This window comes from Martes martes (genome assembly GCF_963455335.1).
Source record: "Martes martes genome assembly, chromosome: 17".
NCBI lineage: Eukaryota > Metazoa > Chordata > Mammalia > Carnivora > Mustelidae > Martes > Martes martes.
Window position 1 is genome coordinate 27,272,365 of NC_137905.1, and position 19,941 is coordinate 27,292,305.

At 54.2% G+C, this 19,941-nt stretch overlaps 1 protein-coding gene across 1 annotated transcript in view; it reads right to left on the reverse strand.

The window, feature by feature from the left end:
* NLRC5 (NLR family CARD domain containing 5) overlaps nucleotides 1–19,941 on the reverse strand; it is an 83,967-nt gene that overhangs the window by 13,206 nt on the left and 50,820 nt on the right. Inside the window, exons 20-34 of the mRNA XM_080828032.1 lie at nucleotides 19,802–19,891; nucleotides 18,975–19,019; nucleotides 17,918–18,007; nucleotides 16,738–16,821; nucleotides 13,088–13,171; nucleotides 10,283–10,372; nucleotides 10,030–10,092; nucleotides 7,181–7,267; nucleotides 6,800–6,883; nucleotides 6,050–6,139; nucleotides 5,622–5,687; nucleotides 3,844–3,927; nucleotides 3,674–3,757; nucleotides 604–690; nucleotides 25–102 (exon numbers count right to left, since the gene is read on the reverse strand). Of these exons, the coding sequence (XP_080684158.1) occupies nucleotides 25–102; nucleotides 604–690; nucleotides 3,674–3,757; nucleotides 3,844–3,927; nucleotides 5,622–5,687; nucleotides 6,050–6,139; nucleotides 6,800–6,883; nucleotides 7,181–7,267; nucleotides 10,030–10,092; nucleotides 10,283–10,372; nucleotides 13,088–13,171; nucleotides 16,738–16,821; nucleotides 17,918–18,007; nucleotides 18,975–19,019; nucleotides 19,802–19,891 (1,206 nt within the window). The remainder of the gene's footprint in view (nucleotides 1–24; nucleotides 103–603; nucleotides 691–3,673; nucleotides 3,758–3,843; nucleotides 3,928–5,621; nucleotides 5,688–6,049; nucleotides 6,140–6,799; nucleotides 6,884–7,180; nucleotides 7,268–10,029; nucleotides 10,093–10,282; nucleotides 10,373–13,087; nucleotides 13,172–16,737; nucleotides 16,822–17,917; nucleotides 18,008–18,974; nucleotides 19,020–19,801; nucleotides 19,892–19,941) is intronic.

Sequence of the window (19,941 nt, forward strand, 5' to 3'; positions counted from 1 at the left end):
GGGGGCCCAGGTACTAGGTCCTACCTGAGGGCCACAGCCTCTGGGTTCTCCTGACGGGGAAACTCCAACTGGAGAGAGAACTGCTGCTGGGTCTCCGAAATGCTGAGGAGAGAACGGGTAGCCAGCGCGAGGTGCACAGCAGCTTTCCCGTGGAGGCTAAGCTCCACCCGGGGCTGCCGGTCTCCTGACTCTGAGCTCCCAGACCCAGGAGCCATCTGGACCTAGGTCAGTGGGACTCCACAGCCTTTGCTCTTAGCTACTCCATGTCATTCTGTCACCTCTAGTCCTAGAGCCACAGTGCATGCTGACTGTAATCCAGGGGCCACTTCCAGACAATCAGTGTGGACGCGCAACTGTGTCTACCTGGGATCCAGCAGCTCTTTGTCTTAATTCTGTGGCTGCCTTCCTCTCTCTGGCCCTGTGGCTTGATTACTGCACAAGTCCCAACAAATATGTGTAGCCCCTGCCATCTTGGAGACCCAAAGAATTTGCTAGTGACACAGCTATTACCCCACAAGGCCAGAGGCTGACGTCTAGGTGAGGGACAGTCCCAACAGTCATGAAAAGATGAAGAATTCTGAAGGGTCTTCTCCCTCCACTCACCTTATTTCAGTGATGTTGCCTGCGGCCTGGGTGCAGATTTCTAGCAGGGCGAGCACCCCAGCTGTGCCGACCCACGGCTCCTCCACCCTGTTACAGAAACAGAAGGAGATGAAGCTCCCCCAGGGTGAGCTGGGCGGTGGGGGGGGGGGGGCAAGGGCGGGGCTCAGACGCTTTTTGGCTTTGCTTATTTAAAAACTGTAAAATTACACAACTGGGCACAAGCATAAAACAGGAAACTAACAACACCCTTGCTCTGACAGTTACTGCAACAATCCCAACGGAAAATATTCTTTTTTTTAAACAGCAGTTTCAGACTTAAGGAAAGGTCCATATAGTGTTGCATGGCAAAGATAAGGAAATCCAATCCTATATAAAACATCCCCATTTTTTTTTTTTTTTTAAAGATTTTATTTATTTATTCGACAGACAGAGATCACAAGCAGGCAGAGAAGCAGGCAGAGAGAGAGGAGGAAGCAGGCTCCCTGCGGAGCAGAGAGCCCGATGTGGGGCTCGATCCCAGGACCCTGGGATCATGACCCGAGCCGAAGGCAGAGGCTTTAACCCACTGAGCCACCCAGGCGCCCCATCCCCATTTTTTTTTTTTTTTTTTAAGATTTTATTTATTTATTTGCCAGAGAGAGAGAGAGAGAGAGTGAGCACAGGCAGACAGAGTGGCAGAGGGAGAAGCAGGCTCCCTGCAGAGCAAGGAGCCTGATATGGGACTTGATCCCAGGACGCTGGGATCATGACCTGAGCCGAAGGCAGCCGTTTAACCAACTGAGCCACCCAGGCGTCCCCCCCATTTTGTATTTAAAAAAGGAAAAAATATGTATGGAAAGAGAAGAAAACATGGATAGAAACAGGGAAACAGGGGCGCCTGGGTGGCTCAGTCAGTTAAGTGTTTGCCTTCAGCTCAGGTCATGATCCCAGGGTCCTGAGATCGAGCCCCATGTTGGGTTCTCTGCTCAGTGGGGAGTCTGCTTCTCTTTGTCTCTCTCACCTTCCCTGTCCCTGTACCCCACTTGTGCTCTCTCTCTTGCTTACTTGCTCTCAAATCAATAAACAAAATATTTTGAAGAAAAGAAATAGGGAGACAGAGATTCAAGAAAAATCTATTAAAAGTTAACGACAGTTGTTTAGATGGTAGAATTCTCACGAGTGGTTTCTTCCCTTCTTCCTTAGTTTCCAATATTTTTCCGGACTTTCTACAATGTGCGTGCATTAATTTAGAAGCAGGAAAAAAGAGAGTTGTTTAAAATATTTCTGCTTTTGAAGTTATGCTGAGTTTTTTTCTTTTTCAAAGTACTATTTTCTTATGTTCATCTGGATTTTCCACAAATCTCTACGACGAGGACGGATTATTTTTAGAGTACGAAAAGTTTTATTTTAAAGCGTTATTTTGGGTGAGCCAGGAATGCTGGGTAGATACCCACAAGAACTGAAGGCAGAGACACAAAGAGGTATCTGGACACCACGGTCGCAGTAGCATAAAGAACCACAGCCAAAAGGAGGAACCACCCAAGGGTCCACAGACAGACGGACGGATGAACGGAACGCGGTGTCTACCTACAAAGCAACATCGGTCAGGCTGGAAAAGGAAGGAAATTCTGATGCCTGCTTCAATGGGGATGAACCCTGAGGCCATGATGCGGAGTGACACAAGCCAGTCACAGACAGGATAAATCCTGCCCGATCCCACTTAGACGGGGGCCCTAGAGCAGCCCGAACCGTGGATTCAGAAGGAGAATGGTGGCTGCCGGGAGCTGGGGGAGGGGAAGCGGGGATGTGTGTCATGGGGGTGAAGTTTCAGTTTTCCAAGAAAAGAGCTGTAGATGTCGAACGATGAGGCTGCATTTAACACTCCTGAACTGCAGCCTTGAAGACGGTTAAGAGGACAGATTTTGTTAGGTCTGTTGTACCACAATTGAAGGAGGACGGCATCTGGGACAGCCACGAGACCTCACCGGCCTTGTCACTGGCTGTGCTGAGACGTGCTGAGCCCCGGCCATGAACTCAGGGTTTGGGACCCAGATATGTAACTGAGTCTCATGGAGCCTTCGGGTCTAAGTTCCATTCCGGGAAAGTCAGGGGTTTAGAGGAATGAACGCAGTGACGTCAGGAGGAAGCTACCAGACAGAGCCAGCCAGTGTAGACATGGCCCAGCGGGCGCTTCTGTCCACAGGTCAGTGACGTTAAAGAGGAAAGTGGGGCGGGGGCGTGTGTGACACGGACTTAAGAGTCCTAAAAGCCATCGCTACTCCACGCCAGTGTGCTTCTTGACTGGATCCTGGGTCCGACGTACAAGCTGCCCCATTTGGGGACAGTGGGACCTTTTAGATCGGACTGGATCCGATTCTCCTGGGCATCTTCATTCAACCGCGATTGTGTGCAAAATGTCCTCGTTTTTTAAAATTCGTGGTGAAATGTTTAGGAGGCGTGTTTTACGAGATCTATAACTTGAGGACAATTTAGCCAAAAAAAAAAAAAAGAAAAGATGAAACAAGCATAAAGAACCCCGAACAGCCGTCAAGCCCAGGGGCTCAGGACAGGAGTCTTTACATCAGTCTCTCTACTGTTGGTAACTTCTCTGCTTTTCTGAAAAATTTCTCTGCTATTTATTTATTTGCTTTGTCATTTAAATTTGCGATAGTTGACTTACAGTGTATTACAGTTTCAGACACAGAGTTTAGTGATTCTTCAGGGGCCTAGAACACCCAGTGCTCATTCCATCCCACGCCCTCCTTAATGCCTGTCACCCAGTGTCCCCGTTCTCCCTTCCCCCTCCCCTTCTGCAACCCTTTTCTGGAAGTTTTAAAATGATCCCCGTGAGCAGGCACACCCGGTATCTGTTATGTTATTGCTGACCTCAGCGGGGTGTCCTCTGCGGGTTCCTTGTTTTTCTTCAGTGCCCAAGCAGACGCCCCACCTCAAGGAGGGTGGCCTCTCCGTGGGCCTGAGGGGGTTTCTGGGGCTAAAGGCAGGGTCCAGGTGGTAGGGTTGGGTACGGGATGTGGCTGGGGGCACGATCCTGGGGGAGACCCATTCTCCGGAGCCCTGAGCGAGACCGTACCTGAGACTGAACAGCCCCACCGGCCACCTCAGCAGACTCAGCAGTCGCGTCAGCTGCTCCAGGCCCAGGCAGCACCGGGTCAGCCTGCGGACAGAGGTCCGTTTCCGGGGTGGCTCTCACCGGGAGCCCCCTCCCCTCCCCCACTCCCGTGGGTGGGCCCGGCGACTCACGTGAGAGCCGTGAGCTTTAGGGCCTGGTTCAGGCCGGTGGCCAGTCCGGACACATGCTCTGGCCCGAAGTTGCACTGGCTCAGCCTGCGGGCAGAGGGGAAGGGGCAGAGCCCAGGTGAGGCCTGCTGGGCCTCCTGGGGCTGCTCTCCTGCCTCCTCCCATCTCCCCTAGGGCCGGCGGGGCGCCCCACACTGAGGACAAAGGCTTGGAATCAGGGCCTGAGAACAGGCCCACGATGCAGCTCCCGCTCTGGGAGCTTCTATCTCTTGAGAGAGATCACCCCGCCCACTGCCAAGAAAGGGCAGGTGTGTCCCTTGTTGAGGCCGGACTCCATGCTACCAGGCCCTGGGCCAGCGTCTGGGTAACTGGAGGAGCTTGCCTTATACACAGCAATTCCAACATTGTCATTTACGGGCGGAATCCGGTTTCAGTCCAAGTCGGCCTGACCCCAGGCCCAAACCTCCGCCGTGGCCCTCCTCCCCCGTACCCCTTTACTGCAGGCTCCCTGGGAGGGACAAGGCCTGGGATTCCTGCTGGGGCCCCACACTCCTGGCACTGTGGCCCTGGGTGGCCTGCAGACGGGCCTCACAGGGCCAGTCACGGTCTTGGGACGGGGACGCCTGGGGACGTCCGCGAGGCTGACATTTCAGCTGGGTAGGAAAGGATTGGGAGACGTTTATCTTGGCAACTACATGGAAGAGAGCATCAGGCTGAGTGCCTGGTGGGAGGGAAGCTTCATCAGGCAGTGTGTGTTCAGTGAGTAAGGAGTGAAGGTCCCTTGGGCTGAATGTGTGTGTGCATGTGTGTTATGGGTATGTTGTGGGTGTGTATGTGTGTGTTCCATGGATGTGTGGGCATGTATGGGTGGCGTGTGTCTGTATGGTGTGTGAGTTGTGTACATGCATGTGGAGTGTGTGCGTTACGTGCATGGTGGGGTGTGGTGTGGTGTATCTGTGTACAATTTTGGGGGGATGAGGAGGACCATGACGGGAAGTGGCACCCAGATCAGACTGAGGGAGAAGAGACCAAGCTAGACCAAGCTAAGGAATTTGAACCTGATCCTGGGGGCAATGGGGAGCCATGGGAGGGCTTAGCATGCTGGAGTGACACTGTCCCATGTGTGCTGGGAAGATCCCTCTGGGTGCTGTGAAGTGAAGGGATTGGAGGAGGCCTGGCCAGAGGTAGGGGCCCAGTTCACAGAGGAAGATGATCACAGAGGAAGAAAGACATACAGAGGAAGTGACCTGAGGCGGTGGTGGTTAGGCTGAGAGAGAGAGCACCCCAGGCTCCCAGCAACTGACACAGGGCTCAAGTGAGCCAGGCCCTTGCCAGACCCTTTGTACATATCAACTCCTTTAAGCCTCGTAATAACACTAAGGGCCAGGTCTTAACTATTATTACCCTTTTACAGATGAAGAACTGAAACACAGAGAAGTTAAGTCACTTGTTTGAGGTCACACAGTGGGCAAATGGTAGAGCTGGGATTTACCCCCAAGTGGCTTGACTCTGAACTCTTAACCATGATACTCAGAAGCCTCTAGGCTTAGAGTTTGGCCAAGGCTAAGAGGCACCCCTGAACATGAAGGCCGGCCTAAGGACTGGGGGTATGGGGGTGTTGGGAGCAGATCTGGGGGCGGCAAACCCAGTCAGTGAACGTGAAGCAGGGTGTCCAAAGGAGGAAAGGGCCGAAGGAAAAAGGAGGCATGGAAGCTGCCCCAGGGTCAGCCTCCTCTTCCCCACTCCCACCCCTTGACCCCACACCCCAGACCAGGACTTACCTCAGTGTCTTCCCGGCCTCCTCCTGTCTGGAGAAGTGGATCCAGAAGCTCTGCTCAGAGCCCAGGCTGTGGAGAGAAGGGTGTGGGGAAGCCGGAAGCCCAGCTTCCAGAACCCTAGACACCAGGGGGTGCAGGAGGGACGGGGGCTGGGCCCACAGGGACAAGGGCGGGTGGAAGCCCCAGAGGGCGAGGCCACAGGAGACCCCGCAACCCATTCCGTGAGGACACTGAATCCTGGCCTTTCCCACTCAGTGACCTCCCTGGTCCCCATGTCCCCAGGCCTCAGAGGATGGAGACCGTGGTCCTCCATTCAGGGAACCCTGAGACTCAGAGAGGGCTGCAAGTTGCCCCAAGTCACACAGACAGAGGACTGCTAAGCACGGCAGTCTTGCTTCTCCCCGCCGTGAGCAGTGGCACCGAAGTCTTACTTCACAGAGGCCTCCCGGACGCGTGGACAGGAGGGGAGAATCTTCACCAGGCCCAGGACACTTTCTAGGGAGATGCTGTTGTGACTCAGGCTGGAAGAGAAATGAGGTTCAGGATGAGTGGTGGGTAGAGGCAGCACCTCAGGGCAGCCCTGCCCAGTCCCCCTTGTCTCCTCTCCTCTAGTTGTCATCTCTAGGAGGACAGTCCTCAATGTCCGAGCGTCCACTCTCCTAGAGCAGACACTGAGGTCCAGAGCGAGGCCAGAGGGCACTCTCCCCACACGGGCAGGATGGGCACCCGGCCCTGTGTCCTCAGGAGCTGCACCCACTGGGGCTGACACAGGCTTGGTGGGGCCAGGCTGACAGCTCAGGGGCTCAGGGACACCCAGAGTCCAAAGCTCAGTTGCCTAGCAACCCGCTGTATCTGGACTCTGGTCGCTAGTCTCCCAGATCACCTGGGAGATCGGCTGAGAATATGGGTGACTTCCCAGGGACCCTCCCTGCTGTGGGGACATCTCCAAATCTGTGTCCTGTGGATTTAGTCAGAGCGGCTTCAGGGACAGGAGGGACTAGAAGCCAGGACAGCTGAGACCCTGGGTCAGCGGCTTAGCCACAGTCACTTCCCCGTCCCAAAGTCAGCCTGGGTCACCACGCTGTAGTCACAGCCTCTCCTGGATGTCTGGTGGGGGCTCTGCCTAGTGTGGGGGCGGGGGCTCTTCCTCCTGGCTGTCCCCCAGGCTGCTCTTCACTTACTCAAGCGAACCAGAGACAGGCAACTGAGGTAGACATTCCAGGAGGCACCTGAGCCCGTCATCACCCAGCATGTTCGCTGAGAGGCTGCAAAAGGCAAGAAGAAGAGGTGGTCAGCAGTTGGATGTGCCCTTCAGCCAGAGACCATTCTCCGCAGTCCCCATCACTGCGACTGGAGACCACCATGCCCACCCCCACCGCACCGTCAGCGCCGGCACCCCAGACTGATTGCCCGGGGACACAACAGCTCTGCACTGCCCCCATCAGGTGCCGAGGACCTGCACACACACGCACGCATATGCATGCACACACACCTACCCCCCTCCGGTGCCTCCCAGGCATGTGCTCCCGTGCTCCTCTCCCTCCTCCCACGCCCCAACTTACTCCAACTCGTTGAGGTCTTCACATTTGCTCAGCAACCAACACAGCGGCTCCACGTGCTCTTGACTGAGGCCACAGCCCGTGAACCTGCTGGAAGAGGGGCAGCAAGCCCCGGGGTGGGGGGGCGCTGAGCCACTCAAACCTGCTCTGCCTGCCCTGGCTTGTCCTGGGTGTGACCTCCAGCTCCCATGGGACCTCAGCCAAGGCTGGATTCTCTGGAACTCTGTCATCCACCACTTTCCCCTCCCGCACAGCAGATGCCACCTGGCACCCCCGGGGCTCCTTCTGGGGAGGTGGTTCTCAGACAGGGATCCCAGCCGCACCCGCATCACTTGGGAACTCTTTCAGATGCAAATTCTATTCTAGAACTGGGCCCAGACCTACTGAATCAGAAACTGTAGGGCCAAGGATCTCTCAGTGGTTGATTCAAGCTCAAGTTGGACAGCTCCAGCCCTGCGAGTCATGTTAATGAACAGACATGCGGGGTGGGGAGGGAAAGAAGAAGGGTGATGCCTGCTCTTGCCTTTGACATTGGAATTGAGGTGAAGGGGATTCAGAGATACCAACTTCCAGTTATAAAATAAGTCAAGGGGATGATGTAAAGCACAAGATGAAAAGTAGAACATAGTGAATATAGTCAACGATACTGTAATAACATTGTACAGTGACAGACCGTGACTGTCCCCATCACGGTGAACAATGCCTAATGCACAGAGCTGTCCAACCATTAGGTTGTACACCTGTAACTAACACAATGCTGTAGGCCACCTCTACTCTAATAAAAATGAATAAACAGCCACACACGAAGTAACAGTAAATCTGCCTTTGGAAGGTCTAAATTAAGACTATACACAAAAAAAAAAAAAAAAAAAAAAAAGACTACACAATAAGGTAAAAGAAGGACCTATCATCACCAGCTAACAACTAAAAAGAAAAAAAAAAAACAAAGAAAAACCCCAAAAAACAGGGAAAAAGAAGAAGAATCTTAAAATCAGAAAGTACCTAAAATCAGTATCTTGAATTTTTTTTAAAGGTTTATTTATTTATTTGACAGAAAGAGAGATCACAAGTAGGCAGAAAGGCAGGTAGAGAGAGAGGGGGAAGCAGGCTCCCTGCTGAGCAGAGAACCCGATGCGGGGCTCGATCCCAGGACCCTGGGATCATGACCTGAGCTGAAGGCAGCGGCTTAACCCACTGAGCCACCCAGGCATCCCAGTATCTCAAATTTTTAATTGCTGTTCCTCTCCTTCCTGATTGTCTCCCATTCCCAAATTCCTTATTATACTATTATTTACTTCCTATTTTTAAATCAGCTCATTCTTTTCACTGGATGCATTTATTGCAAAAGGCAACCTCATATCATTCGCTTAGTTGGAAAAGGGGCATGGATGCCACAAACAGACCGCAGGGATAAGGACGCGTGAAATGAGAGCCAAATACCATCCTTAAATTTGAGCCAGAATGTCCTGGCTGACGGCTCTCCCACTTGATTAAGAATGGGACTCAGCAAGTGTTAGAACCGTGCTGAAGTCATGCCAACCCCCCACCCAGACTTCCTCTTCGCCTTAATCAGATTGAGAATCAAAAAGGGAATAATGACCTCACGAAGGGACTCGGGTGATGTTGTACTACCGTACTTGTGCCCAACCTCCTGGAAAATCCCCTCATCCTGGTCTCTGTCCTGCATTTTGGAAACTGTGGGCTTAGAAACAATCCGGGCATTCTAGAAGTCAGGGGTAGCATTGGCCTCGGGCAGGAGGTGGGAAACTATGGCCCAGGGCTGCCTGGTTTTTGCAAGCTAAGAATAATTTTTTCCATTTTTCAAATGGTGGAGAAAAAAAAATCAAAAGAAGGTGACTTCCTGACACACACACAACACACGAAATGCCAGTCTCTGTGTCCATAAACGTGTCTTACCAGCACAGGGAGTGTGGGGGCATCACTTTACCTACTGTCTGCACCGCTTTCAAGCCACAATGGCGGGGTCGGGTGGCTGTCAGAGAGATCGTGTGGCCTGCAAACCCCAAACTCCTTTCAATCTAACCTTTACGGGGAAAAGTCAGTCTGCCCTGGGCTGAGGAGCACAGTGGAATGGGTTCGAGTCCCGATGGCCCCCTTCCTGCTGTGGGATCACAGCCGTGAGGCATATGGGACACCACATGCAGAAGGCTCTAGAATGGCGTCCTGCAGATATTCAACATATCTTGATTCTCCTATTTATTGTGACTTCATAGCTGAGGAGGCTGAGGCCGACGAGAGAAGGGTCTGGTCCGAGGCCTCTCGGCAAGCGAGTGGCGTCCGCTCCCAGAAACATCATCTCCGAGGGCGAAGGTTGCCCTCTGCCCCATTATCCTGCCTCTGGGGCACTACCTCCTCCCTGTCACCCGGCAGCCATGGAGCCCGGGTCCGGGAGCCGGCCGGGCAGGGACACCCGTGTCTGGAAGTGCGACCTGCTTTACGCATCGTCTCGGTTAATCCTTGCAAACAGCCTGCGATATGCTGGCTCCCTTTTCTGCTGTGGAAGCCGAGGAACACAGAGGGTAAGGAGCTCGTGCAAGGGGCCAGGCCCCGTGGAGCTGGCATTAAAGCCCGGTGGGCCTGTTATGAAGTCCTTTTCCTTGGACCAGGCCCGTGAGCTCTGGCCTAGTCTGACAGGTCCTCCTTATGTGCCTTTGCCAAAGCCCGGCCCCCTCTGGACCTCTGCTTCTTCAAAGCAAACAAAGCTCCCTGCTGGGTCCTTTCAAGGAAATGGCCCATAGGAGGCAAGCTGCACCCTGCTCTAGGCATCCAAGAGGCAGGTCTACTTGTCCCCAGTACCTACCAGCTGCCTGGGCACGGTTTCAGGGACTTACCCACAGCACTCGCCTTCCCGCTCCTCGCTCGACCTGAAGTGCAGGGTCACGTGACATAGGGACCTGGAGCAGACAGCACCTGAGTCAGCCGCCCTTGGCCACAGCCTCGGGATGCCCCTGGGGGCAGGCGCCCCTTCCTGCAGAAGCCATGCCCCTGACTTGGGTCCTACCACCTCCACCTGACCCCCTCCCACCCACCAGACAGGGCACAACCCTCCAAGGCTAGAGCCGGTTGTCCTAGGGTGATGCCTACCTGAGATCCACCTTCCGAACCCGTGGGCACAGGCTGAAGAAGTCGGCCAGCAGGAGGGGGCTCTTCGGGGACAGCCTCGTCTGGCTTAGCCTGAGAAGGAAAGGAGCGGGGCCTTATGTAGGCAAGTTGGAGCCAAGACAAGAGTGGGCAAGTAGCCTGGATGGGCAAGTAGCCTGAAGGGGAAGGCAAGGGAGGTCAGCGAGGCAGTAAGAAGGCAGGCAGGGACTCAAGAGGGAAAAACAGAGACTTCAAGTGGAGCAGACCTGGGTTTGAGCTCCAGTTCTGCTTACCGGCTGTGTGTTCTTAGAAGAGTCACTTAACCTCTCTGAGCCTCAGTTTCCTTACCCAGAAGACAGGACTACCTGAGGGATACCTTCCTCTAGGGTGTCGTGAGGACTTAATTACATCAAGTTGCTGTACTGCCTAGCGTCATACCCATGCTTGTTTTATGATTATATTGTTTCTGGCCTCAAGCACAGACTTAACAGCCCAGTCCTCCTGTCAGGGAGCGGGAAGCTTTAGGCCCTTGGAGCAGTTTCTCAGCCCCAAATCCAGGGCTAGTTATCTATCAGATTTGGGGCTAGATAACTTGTTGTTGGGGCTGTCCAGTAGGGTGTTCAGTGGCACAGCAGACCTCTACGCACTAAACTCATTCGGAATTCTCCCTGTCCACTTCTCACTGCCGCAACAACTAAAAATGTCTCCACAGCCATGTATCACTGCAGAGCAAAGTCCCCCCAGCTGCGAACCACTGTCTTAGCGAAAGTGAGATGGCTCCGTCTTGCCCTTGGAGGTGTCCTTGGCCCCTCCACTTCCCTCGCCCCATAAACCCTCCCTCTGCTTGTCTTGTCCATTCTACTCTCAAGATGCATCCCGAATCGACCTGCTTCAGCCCCAGCCCCACCAGTCCTGGACCCACCATCTCCAACCCTACACAGCCTCTTCCCTGCTCTCATTTCCACTCTTGTCCCCCAACCCGTTCTCTACCCAGCCCCCTGACTGAGCTTTTCTTTTCTTTCTTTTAAGATTTTATTTATTTATTTGACACAGAGAAAAAGCATAAGCAGGGGGAGCAGCAGGCAGAGGGAAAGGGAGAAGCAGGTTCCCCGCAGAGCAGGGAGCCAGACATGGGGCTCGATCCCAGGACCTTGGGATCACAACCCGAGGTGAAGGCAGATGCTTAACCAACTGAGCCACCCAGGCACCCCCAGACTGAGCTTTTGAAAACACACATGACAGGTGTGCCTGGGTGGCTTAGTTGGTTAAGTGTTTGCCTTCGGCTCAGGTCATAATCCCGGGGTCCTGGGATCAAGCCTACTTCTCCCTCTCCCTCTGCCTGCCGCTCCCCCTGCTCATGCGTGCTCTCTCTCTGTCAAATAAATAAAATCTTTAAAAAAAAGAAAAAGAAAACACACATCACACCTCTTGTCTTTCAAGTCCCCTTGGACAAAAATCCCAAACTCCTGCCCATGGCTCCCAGGCCACGTGTGACCCAGCCTAGGTCCCTCTCTCTACCTCCCCTCCTGCCATAGTGCCCTTCTGGTTGTTCCTTGAGCCTACCAAATTCAATCTTGGCTCAGGGCCTCCTACATGCTCTTCCCTCTGTTTGAAATGCTGTTCCCTGCTCTTCATAAGCCTGGATCCCTTTCGTTCTTCAGGTCGAACCTTAGCATCCCTCCTCAGAGGCATTCCCTGATGCCCTTACCTTTGCAGGCACTCTTTTCCACATCACCTAGACAAATACCTTATCACTGTCTGAATTCGTCTTACTTGCTTATCGTCCAGCGACCTCTATTACAAGGTGAGCTCCAAGAAGACGAGGACTTACTCTTTTCTCCCCCTGCCTGGCTGTGTCTCCAGCCCTCTGAACAGTGTATGGATTGAGTAGTACAAAGCATGAGCCCGAGTGAGGGGCAGGCTGGCCACCTCATTCCAAAGACAGAAGAGATTTAGGGGCTGTGTGACATGGGCATGGAGAAGTCCCTCGCTGGTCCGGGGCTTCCCACCTGCTCATTTTAGCCTGCCACTTGGTGTGTTCAAAGGAGCCCCTCCTGTCGTGGGGGCCGTGCGTGGACGCGAGCTCTGCCACATCTGCCCACCTCTGGAATGTCACACGGCTCCTCCGTCCCTTCCCAGTAGGACGCGGGGACAAGCAAGATCCCGGCTGCGAAGTGAGCTGCCTCGCGCATCCCAGAGAGCCTTAGCCTTAGTACTTATGTTGCTGTTATTAACGGTATGATTTAATTTCCCGTTGTATTTTTCCATCCCAGCTGCAGCTGCTTTCCCCCTGCTGGAAGAGTATTTAAAGTAAATCCTTTTTAAATTCTAACCAGTCTGCGCTGAAATTAGAAAGTGGAGTTTTAAATACTTTGGAGGATGCTGCTTCAGTTCCCCTTTGGCGGAGTTAGACGGTGACCTTTAAAAACTGGCGTGTGACACAGACACCACCTACATCTGTCAAGTCCCTTTCGAGGAGCTGGTGACCTTTCCACGGGTGAGAAGTACGACAGCCCATTTGCCATAGCCCCTCCGTTCTTCAACATGCCCGGAGAACACCTGTCTTGTTGGAGCCCCAGCCCTGGGGGAGGGGTTGGGGAACAGGAGTCCCATTTCACAGATGAGGAAACTGATCACATAGCACCCCCCCACACACACACCCCAAGGTGAGTAAGGTATTAGGGAAGAGCTCCCAGTTGGGCCAGATAAAATAAAAGCCCAAGAAAAACGAGTGGTGGTGAAGGAGAGGACGGCTTTGCAAGCTAAGACCTTCAGCCTAGCATAGGGAGATGGGGGAAGCGGTCTTACTGCAGCAGGCTGAGCTGGGGGAGCCAGGCTAGGTGGTGCAGCAGGGTCTCCAGGCTCTGGTCACTCAGGACCTCACAGGACAATCTGTGAAACAAAGCATCCAAATGAGGCGGGGGAGCCTTGGGGAAAGCTAGGAGTGTACCCTCGCAGCCAGAGCCCTCTGGACAGGGGCTGTGCAACACGCTCCCTCCGAACACCAGGCCCTTGTGTTATCATTGAGGCTGGAGGAAAACGAAGGTCACACAAGTCTGGAAAGTGCTGGTTAAGCCAAATGAAATTGTATTCCTTTGCAGCAGGACGTCTCAGAGTTTGAGACGCTGCTGGGCATTGTGAATTTCCCAGGGAACTCTTAATACTTTTCCCCAAATGTCATGGACTCACGGGAGCATTATCTCGAGGGCCCTGGAGATGGGTGTTGTGCAGAAGGCACTTGTTAGGAAGAGCACGCCACCTTGACCCAAGGTGAGATCAACGGCAGTCACTCGGCCCACAGCCGGTCAGCAAAGGGGCCGAGGTGCAGGATAGCTGGGGTCTCGGGTTATCCATCAAAACCAGACCAACCAGCTGATCGCTTGTTAGGATAATCTGTCAGAACCCAGCCCACTTGGGAGAAACTGCAGACATTCACCCTTTGGGGTCTGCTTGGTATCAGTAGAGTGTCTAAGCACCCTGCGATGTATAGAGCTTCTGCGGGGGTCTGGAGCAACCTCCCCACTCCCAGAGGCTGTTGAGCTGTGTCTTCCTTGTGCCTTCTCCCCTTCTGCCCTTTGCTGTCCCTGTTCCTGTCCCACCAGTCCCCCAGTACACAGTGTCATGACCTCTGGCTGGGTGAGTGTGGGCTTGACACCTTTTTTTTTTAAGGCAATAATAGCAACTTAACCCATTACAACATCTCACATGGAATGCCAGCAGTGCCCAGGCAGAGCAGACCTGCAGTGGTAGAATTCGGGGAGGGGCCTGGAGTCTCATCCCCTTCCCCGGCACCCACTTACTGGAGTTTGGCATTAAGCACATTGATAGCGATATTCTGGTATGTAGTCCTGGCACTCTACAGTCAGCAAAGTGCTTTCAGGATATTATCCCACTTTCTCCAACCACAGCTGAGGGAGGGGGGGCCCTTAGACCCCCATCTGTGCTCAGACCACCTAGCGCTGCTGGGGACAGCTGACACAAAGCCTCCCACTGCAGAAGGGGAGCCACAGCAGGCAGGGACGTCCAGCTATGTCCTTGTGCCCCCTCCAGGGCCTGGCCCGGTGCCTGGTATACAGGTGGTGCTTAGCAGTTACACGACAGAAGAGTGCTTTCTGCAGCACTGGCTCCCGCGCTGCTGGAAGCGGGCTGGGGGTCCATCTAGACTCTAGACAGGTGTAGCTGAGGAGCCCGTGGCACATCTAAACTATGGAGGGTTAATATTAAGAGGCACAGATACGAAAAAATAAGTGGGCATGAAGGAGGGCGCATGATGTAATGAGCCCTGGGAGTTATATAAGACGGATGAATCACTGACCTCCGCCTCTGAAACCAGTAATACATTATGTTAATTACTTGAATTTAAATAAAAAAAAATATAGAGATAGAGAGAGAGAGAGAGAAAAAAAAAAACAAAAGACCCCCCCCCCCCGAATAGGTCTGATAATGGTTTTGTGGTTATACTAAAAAAATAAACAGGGGCGCCTGGGTGGCTCAGTCAGTTAAGTGGCCAGCTCTTGGCTTCAGCTCAGATCATGATCTCAGGTCGCGAGATCAAGCCCCACTTCGGGCTCTGCGCTCAGCCCAGAGTCTGCTCAGGTTCTCTGTCCCTCTCCCTCTCCTCCACCTCACTCTCTCTCTCAAATAAGTAAATAAAATCTTTCAAAAAAGGGCACTTACCTTTGAGCTACATATACTACAATAACTACAGATGAAGTTAAGAGGTGTCTGGGACTTGCTTCAAAATACTGTGTGTACAGGTGTGTGCTGGGACCACGGCATGGTAATTACTGAGGAAAGCAGACGGGAACTGAGGGTCCATTCCACTACTCTCTCTTCTTTCATATATGCTCCAAAGTATCCATAATAGAAGCGTGGTTTTTTTAAATTAAAAAGTAACTTCACAGTGGAGAAACCTGACAAACACTCCCTCGGCCAGACAGTCAAGGTCAATCAACATCAACAGGTGGTCAAGGTCAGCGTCAACAGTCCTAAGTCGACAGCATGCACCCTCTGAGATGGGACGAGAAGCGTACTTCACTTCTGCGGTCTTCTTCCCCCAGACCCAGAACCCCAGTTTACCCAACAGAAAAACTTCAGATACACCCACACTGAGGGCCATTTTGCTAAGTATCTATTGAGTACGCCTCAAAGCTGTCAAAGTTATGCAAAACAAAGACTGACAAACTGTCACAGACCAGAGAGGCTGAGAACATGATGCCTAAACGCCATGCGGGATCCTGGACGGGATGCTGGGTCAGAGAAAGGGTCTTAGGAGGAAAAACTGGGGACATCTGAGGAAAGCCTGGAGTGTGGTGAATGTAGCAAGCAAGGCTGGCTTCCCAGTCGTGACAAATGGACCATGACAGGTGATACTAACCACGGGGGGTTAGGGGCGGAGGAACTCTCTGGACTAACTTTGCAACTTTTCTGTAAATCAAGCCTTAACTTATTTGAAAATAAGCGCTTATTTAAGCTCCTGGACTCCACATTCCAGGGAAGCCATGAGGTGCTGTCCTGAAACAAGAGCTCGTTGTGGAGATCTGACATGGTAAAATCCCGTGTCTCATAATGATGTTAAAGCCCCCTTGTTCCGGGTCCCCATGTGCGCGCACATGGAGAGAGGCACGGAAGGATGGATGAGCTGCTCGCAAGGGCCAGGAGGGCACCAGAGATGCGAGTGTGAAAGCAAGAACAATGACCGTCGTCATGGGAAAACCATGTCAAGTGCAGCCGGGGAACACAGCGGGGTCTGTGGCTCTGAACAGGCAAAAACCGATCATGTGCCCAGACCGGGGCGGTGGGGGTGGTCCCAGGCCCAGTGACAACACGGACTGGATCTGGAGAAAGCCTGATTTAGGTGAGGGAGGCTTGTCTTGGATTTCTTTACTGTAAGGTAATTGTGATAAAGTGGTAACAAGGAGGACAAAGGAAAGGCTGCCCGTCTCTACAGGTGACAAAGCGGAGGCACACCGAGTTAGAGCCATGTGCCCAAGGTCACCCAGCCCGTAGCTGGCTGAGCTGGGACTCCTGACTCCCGGCCGAGTCTCTGGTCACAGACCCTGGGTGTTCTGGGCTGGGTGAGTGGGTAACCAGGAGAGGGAGGCCCTGGGGAAGGGGCCCTCAGAAGGGACACACTCCAGCTACGGAGGCAGCCATGGGGGGGGGGTGCCAGGGTGGGGCTCCAGGGTTGGAGGGAGCAGACTGGGGCTCCCAGATGCCCCAAGTTGAGCAAATGCCAAAGAGGGAGCCCTGGGCCTAGCATAGCCTCTCCCGGTAGAAGGGTAAGGTGCCCTATCGGGACGCAAGGAGTCTGCTATGGGTAGGTGAGGGGTGGGGTAGGGCTCCAGGGGTTGGGGACCAGGAAGAACTCACCCGGCCTCTAACCAGAACACCCCCCACCCAAGTCACTGGGCAGATGCCCACATTGTGTCCTCTAGGACTGTGCCCCCCTTACTTACTTGACTTCCAGAGGCCCCGGACACTTCTTCAGAGTCTCAGAGAGGTGGGCGAGGCTCAGGGGTTCCAGCTGACACTGCCTGAGGCTAAAAGGGGGCAGCGGGCAGGGGCAGGGGGTCAGAGAGGGCCCAGGGTGTACAGCCCCAGGGGCTCTCCCCTTCTCCCTCCACCCCTCCTCCTCAATCTCCAGGCTGTAGGATCATCCCCTCGCAGGGCACGCTCTGCACCCCAACTCTCCCCTACAGCCCGATCCCCACCACTAAGTGATAGTAAAGGCCTCTTAGTGCCTAGCTGCCCTTGCTTCATTCCAGTGCCTCCCCACTGCCCCTGCCAGAGTCCGGGCGACCATTGTCACTTGCCTGGACCACTTTAACACCCTCCAATTCCGCTCCTGCCTCCCTGAAATACTTTTCTACTTATCAGCGGCTTATCTTTTAACTGTGCAAATCTGACCACGCTTCTCAGGTGCTTAAGCCCCCCGTGGCTCCCTATTACTCTCAGGCTAAAAGCGAGGGGCCTTTTCCATGGCTTCTCCTGCCTCCATGGGCCCTGTGTATGCCAGCCACACTGACGTGCCTCTCCAGACCTAAACTTTCCCTCCTCAGGGCCTTTGCCCAGGCTGACCCACCTGCCTGGCACATTCCTCCCACTTGTCCTCTGGATAACCCTGTTTGGGCCCCAGATGAGGCATCTCTCTTCCTAGGTGAGGAAATCAAGGCCCAGAGAGGGGAGGGGCCCAGCCATGGTCACACAGCCATGGCAGAGCTGGGATGTCTTCTGAGAAAACAGCATGGAATCTTTTCTCTGGGGAGCACTGGGCCCAGCAGCCCCCCTCGCCAGCCCTCATACTGGCCCCGTTTCTTTTCCTTCTCTCGAACTCTCTTCCCCCAGCCCCAGCCCCCAGACTCTCCTCACTCCCCAACTCTTCACTGTATCATGGTTACCCCCCAAAAGGAAGTGGGTAAGGGGCGCCTGGGTGGCTCAGTGGGTTAAAGCCTCTGCCTTCCGCTCAGGTCATGATCTCAGGGTCCTGGGATTGAGTCCCGCATCGGGCTCTCTGCTCAGCGGGGAGCCTGCTTCCTCCTCTCTCTCTGCCTGCCTCTCTGCCTACTTGTGATCTCTGTCTGTCAAGTAAATAAATAAAATCTTAAAAAAAAAAAAAAAGAGTGGGTAGGACAGTACCAGAGGCTCCTGGGGACGCAGCACTGATGAAAGGCCGAGAACTGGGCTCCAGCTGGGAACTCTGGCAAGGACCCACCAGCCAATCGATCCCTTGAAGTGGGGAGACCATTTTTGAGAGGAAAGTTCGCAACACACACATGGGAAGACAAGACTCAGAGGTCAGGGCTGCAGGCGGCCTAGGGACCATCAAGTCCCTCCCTATACAGATTCGGAAACTGAGGCCCATGGAAGGGTAGCCAGAGTGAGAAAAGCTGGGAGCTTACACCTGTCCGGTGGCAGCACCTGGCTAGGTTGCGGCGGGGCGGGGGGGGAGTGTGGAGACAGAACCCCTCCTCCCTCTGATCATCCCCAGCCTTCCATTCTCTAGGCTTCGAGAACCCAGAGAGTTCCCAGAAATCGAGACCCTGGCCCAGGATGCAAGACCACCCTGGCCTTGGGCCATTCCAGCTTCAGACAGCCCGGCTGGTCTAACAATGCCTCCACTGACACCTTAGCTGGGAAGGCCCTCTGCCCAGCTGCCCGGCTCCCCAGCTCCACGTTAGGCTGCCCCTGGGCCTGCCAACCTCCCATGAGAGACCAGGGTGGCCGGCCCCACTAGGGGGCAGCTGGGAACATTTGTGCAGAACTGATGCCTTGTTTACTGCAAAGGTGTGGAAACTTCTTCAGAGCACCAACGGTTCTTGGCTTCTCGAACGCCGTACCCAGAGTGTGACGGGTGGTGACTCATCTGAGGTCGGGAGTCTGCAGAGGTCCCGAGGGGCAGAAGCCGGCCGCCCTCCCTCCCACTCAGCAGCCCTGAGCGAGCAGCTGTTCTGCCACACCTCCACCGTGTCTCCCTCCCCAGCTGCCCTGCCTCCTTTCCGGACAGAGCTAAGTGGCCGATTACTGTGGACTGATGGACACAGGGGTTCATCTACAGAAGGGGTGCCAGACCTGGGTGGGTTACTCTAGGGCCAACAGTGGTCAGCGTGGGGCTGGGGTGGGGGGCACCTGTAGGAAACGGAGGCCGGGGGAGAGGGGAGCCCACCCTCCCCTCCTCGGAGCCCTCCCTCCTCACCTGCCTCTTCTGTCACCTCTCAGGACGACATGCTGGCTGTCAGAGCTGCAGACAGAGAGGAGGCAGCTGTCTGAGAGAGACCAGATGGCCTGGCCAGGGAGGGCCTGGACAGTGGCCCACTCTCTCAGCAAATACAACAACGTACAACATACTAAGCATAACGACACAGACTGAGGCACATACAAAGCACACCACCACCGGGACCTCCTTTCACGCTCACGATAAGGCTGTCAGATAAGGGCGTATTCTTACTCCCCTTTGACAGATGAGAAAAATGGGTACAGAGAGGCTCAGTGACTGCTCAAAGCTGCACAGCAGGTTAAGTGGTGAGCCTGGATTTGAACTTGATCTGTCTGTGCCCACACCTCCCGCTCTTGGAAGGAGAAAGTGGGGGGAAGGGGCAGATCCCACTGAAACCATGGCTCATCTGCATGGCTTGGCCCCAGGCTGCCTGGCCGGGCAGCCTCCCTTCTATGTTCTCATCAGCTCCAGAAACCCCATGACCGAGACCAGTCCTCGGGCACCCAACCTCCATCAGGGAGCCGCAGGTTTCCATAAAAGTCTCCCGGGAGAATCCAGAGTGTGAGTAAGGGAGAGTCACTGGATCATGTCCCGTGGCAAACTTAGAGAGACAGCAGTGTCCTGGGGCTACTTTCATTCATCCGTCCATTCATTCATTCAGCAGACACCTACCACATGCTCACGGGGCCTGGTGCCACTCAGGACCCCGAGAGGCGACACTGTGAATGGGACAGACAAGGAAGCGTGGTGGGAGCCCATGGCCCGTGGGGTCAGGGGGCAGGGAGGGGGCTCAGAGCCACACTGACCTGATGTCCAAGTGAAGGAGCCAAGGCAGAGTGGAGAAGCATGCGGTCAACACGAATACCGCATCCAGGGACAAACCGTTCTCACTGAGGCTGGAGAATCACAGGGGAGACGTTGATGGAGCTCACCTGAGACTCACAGA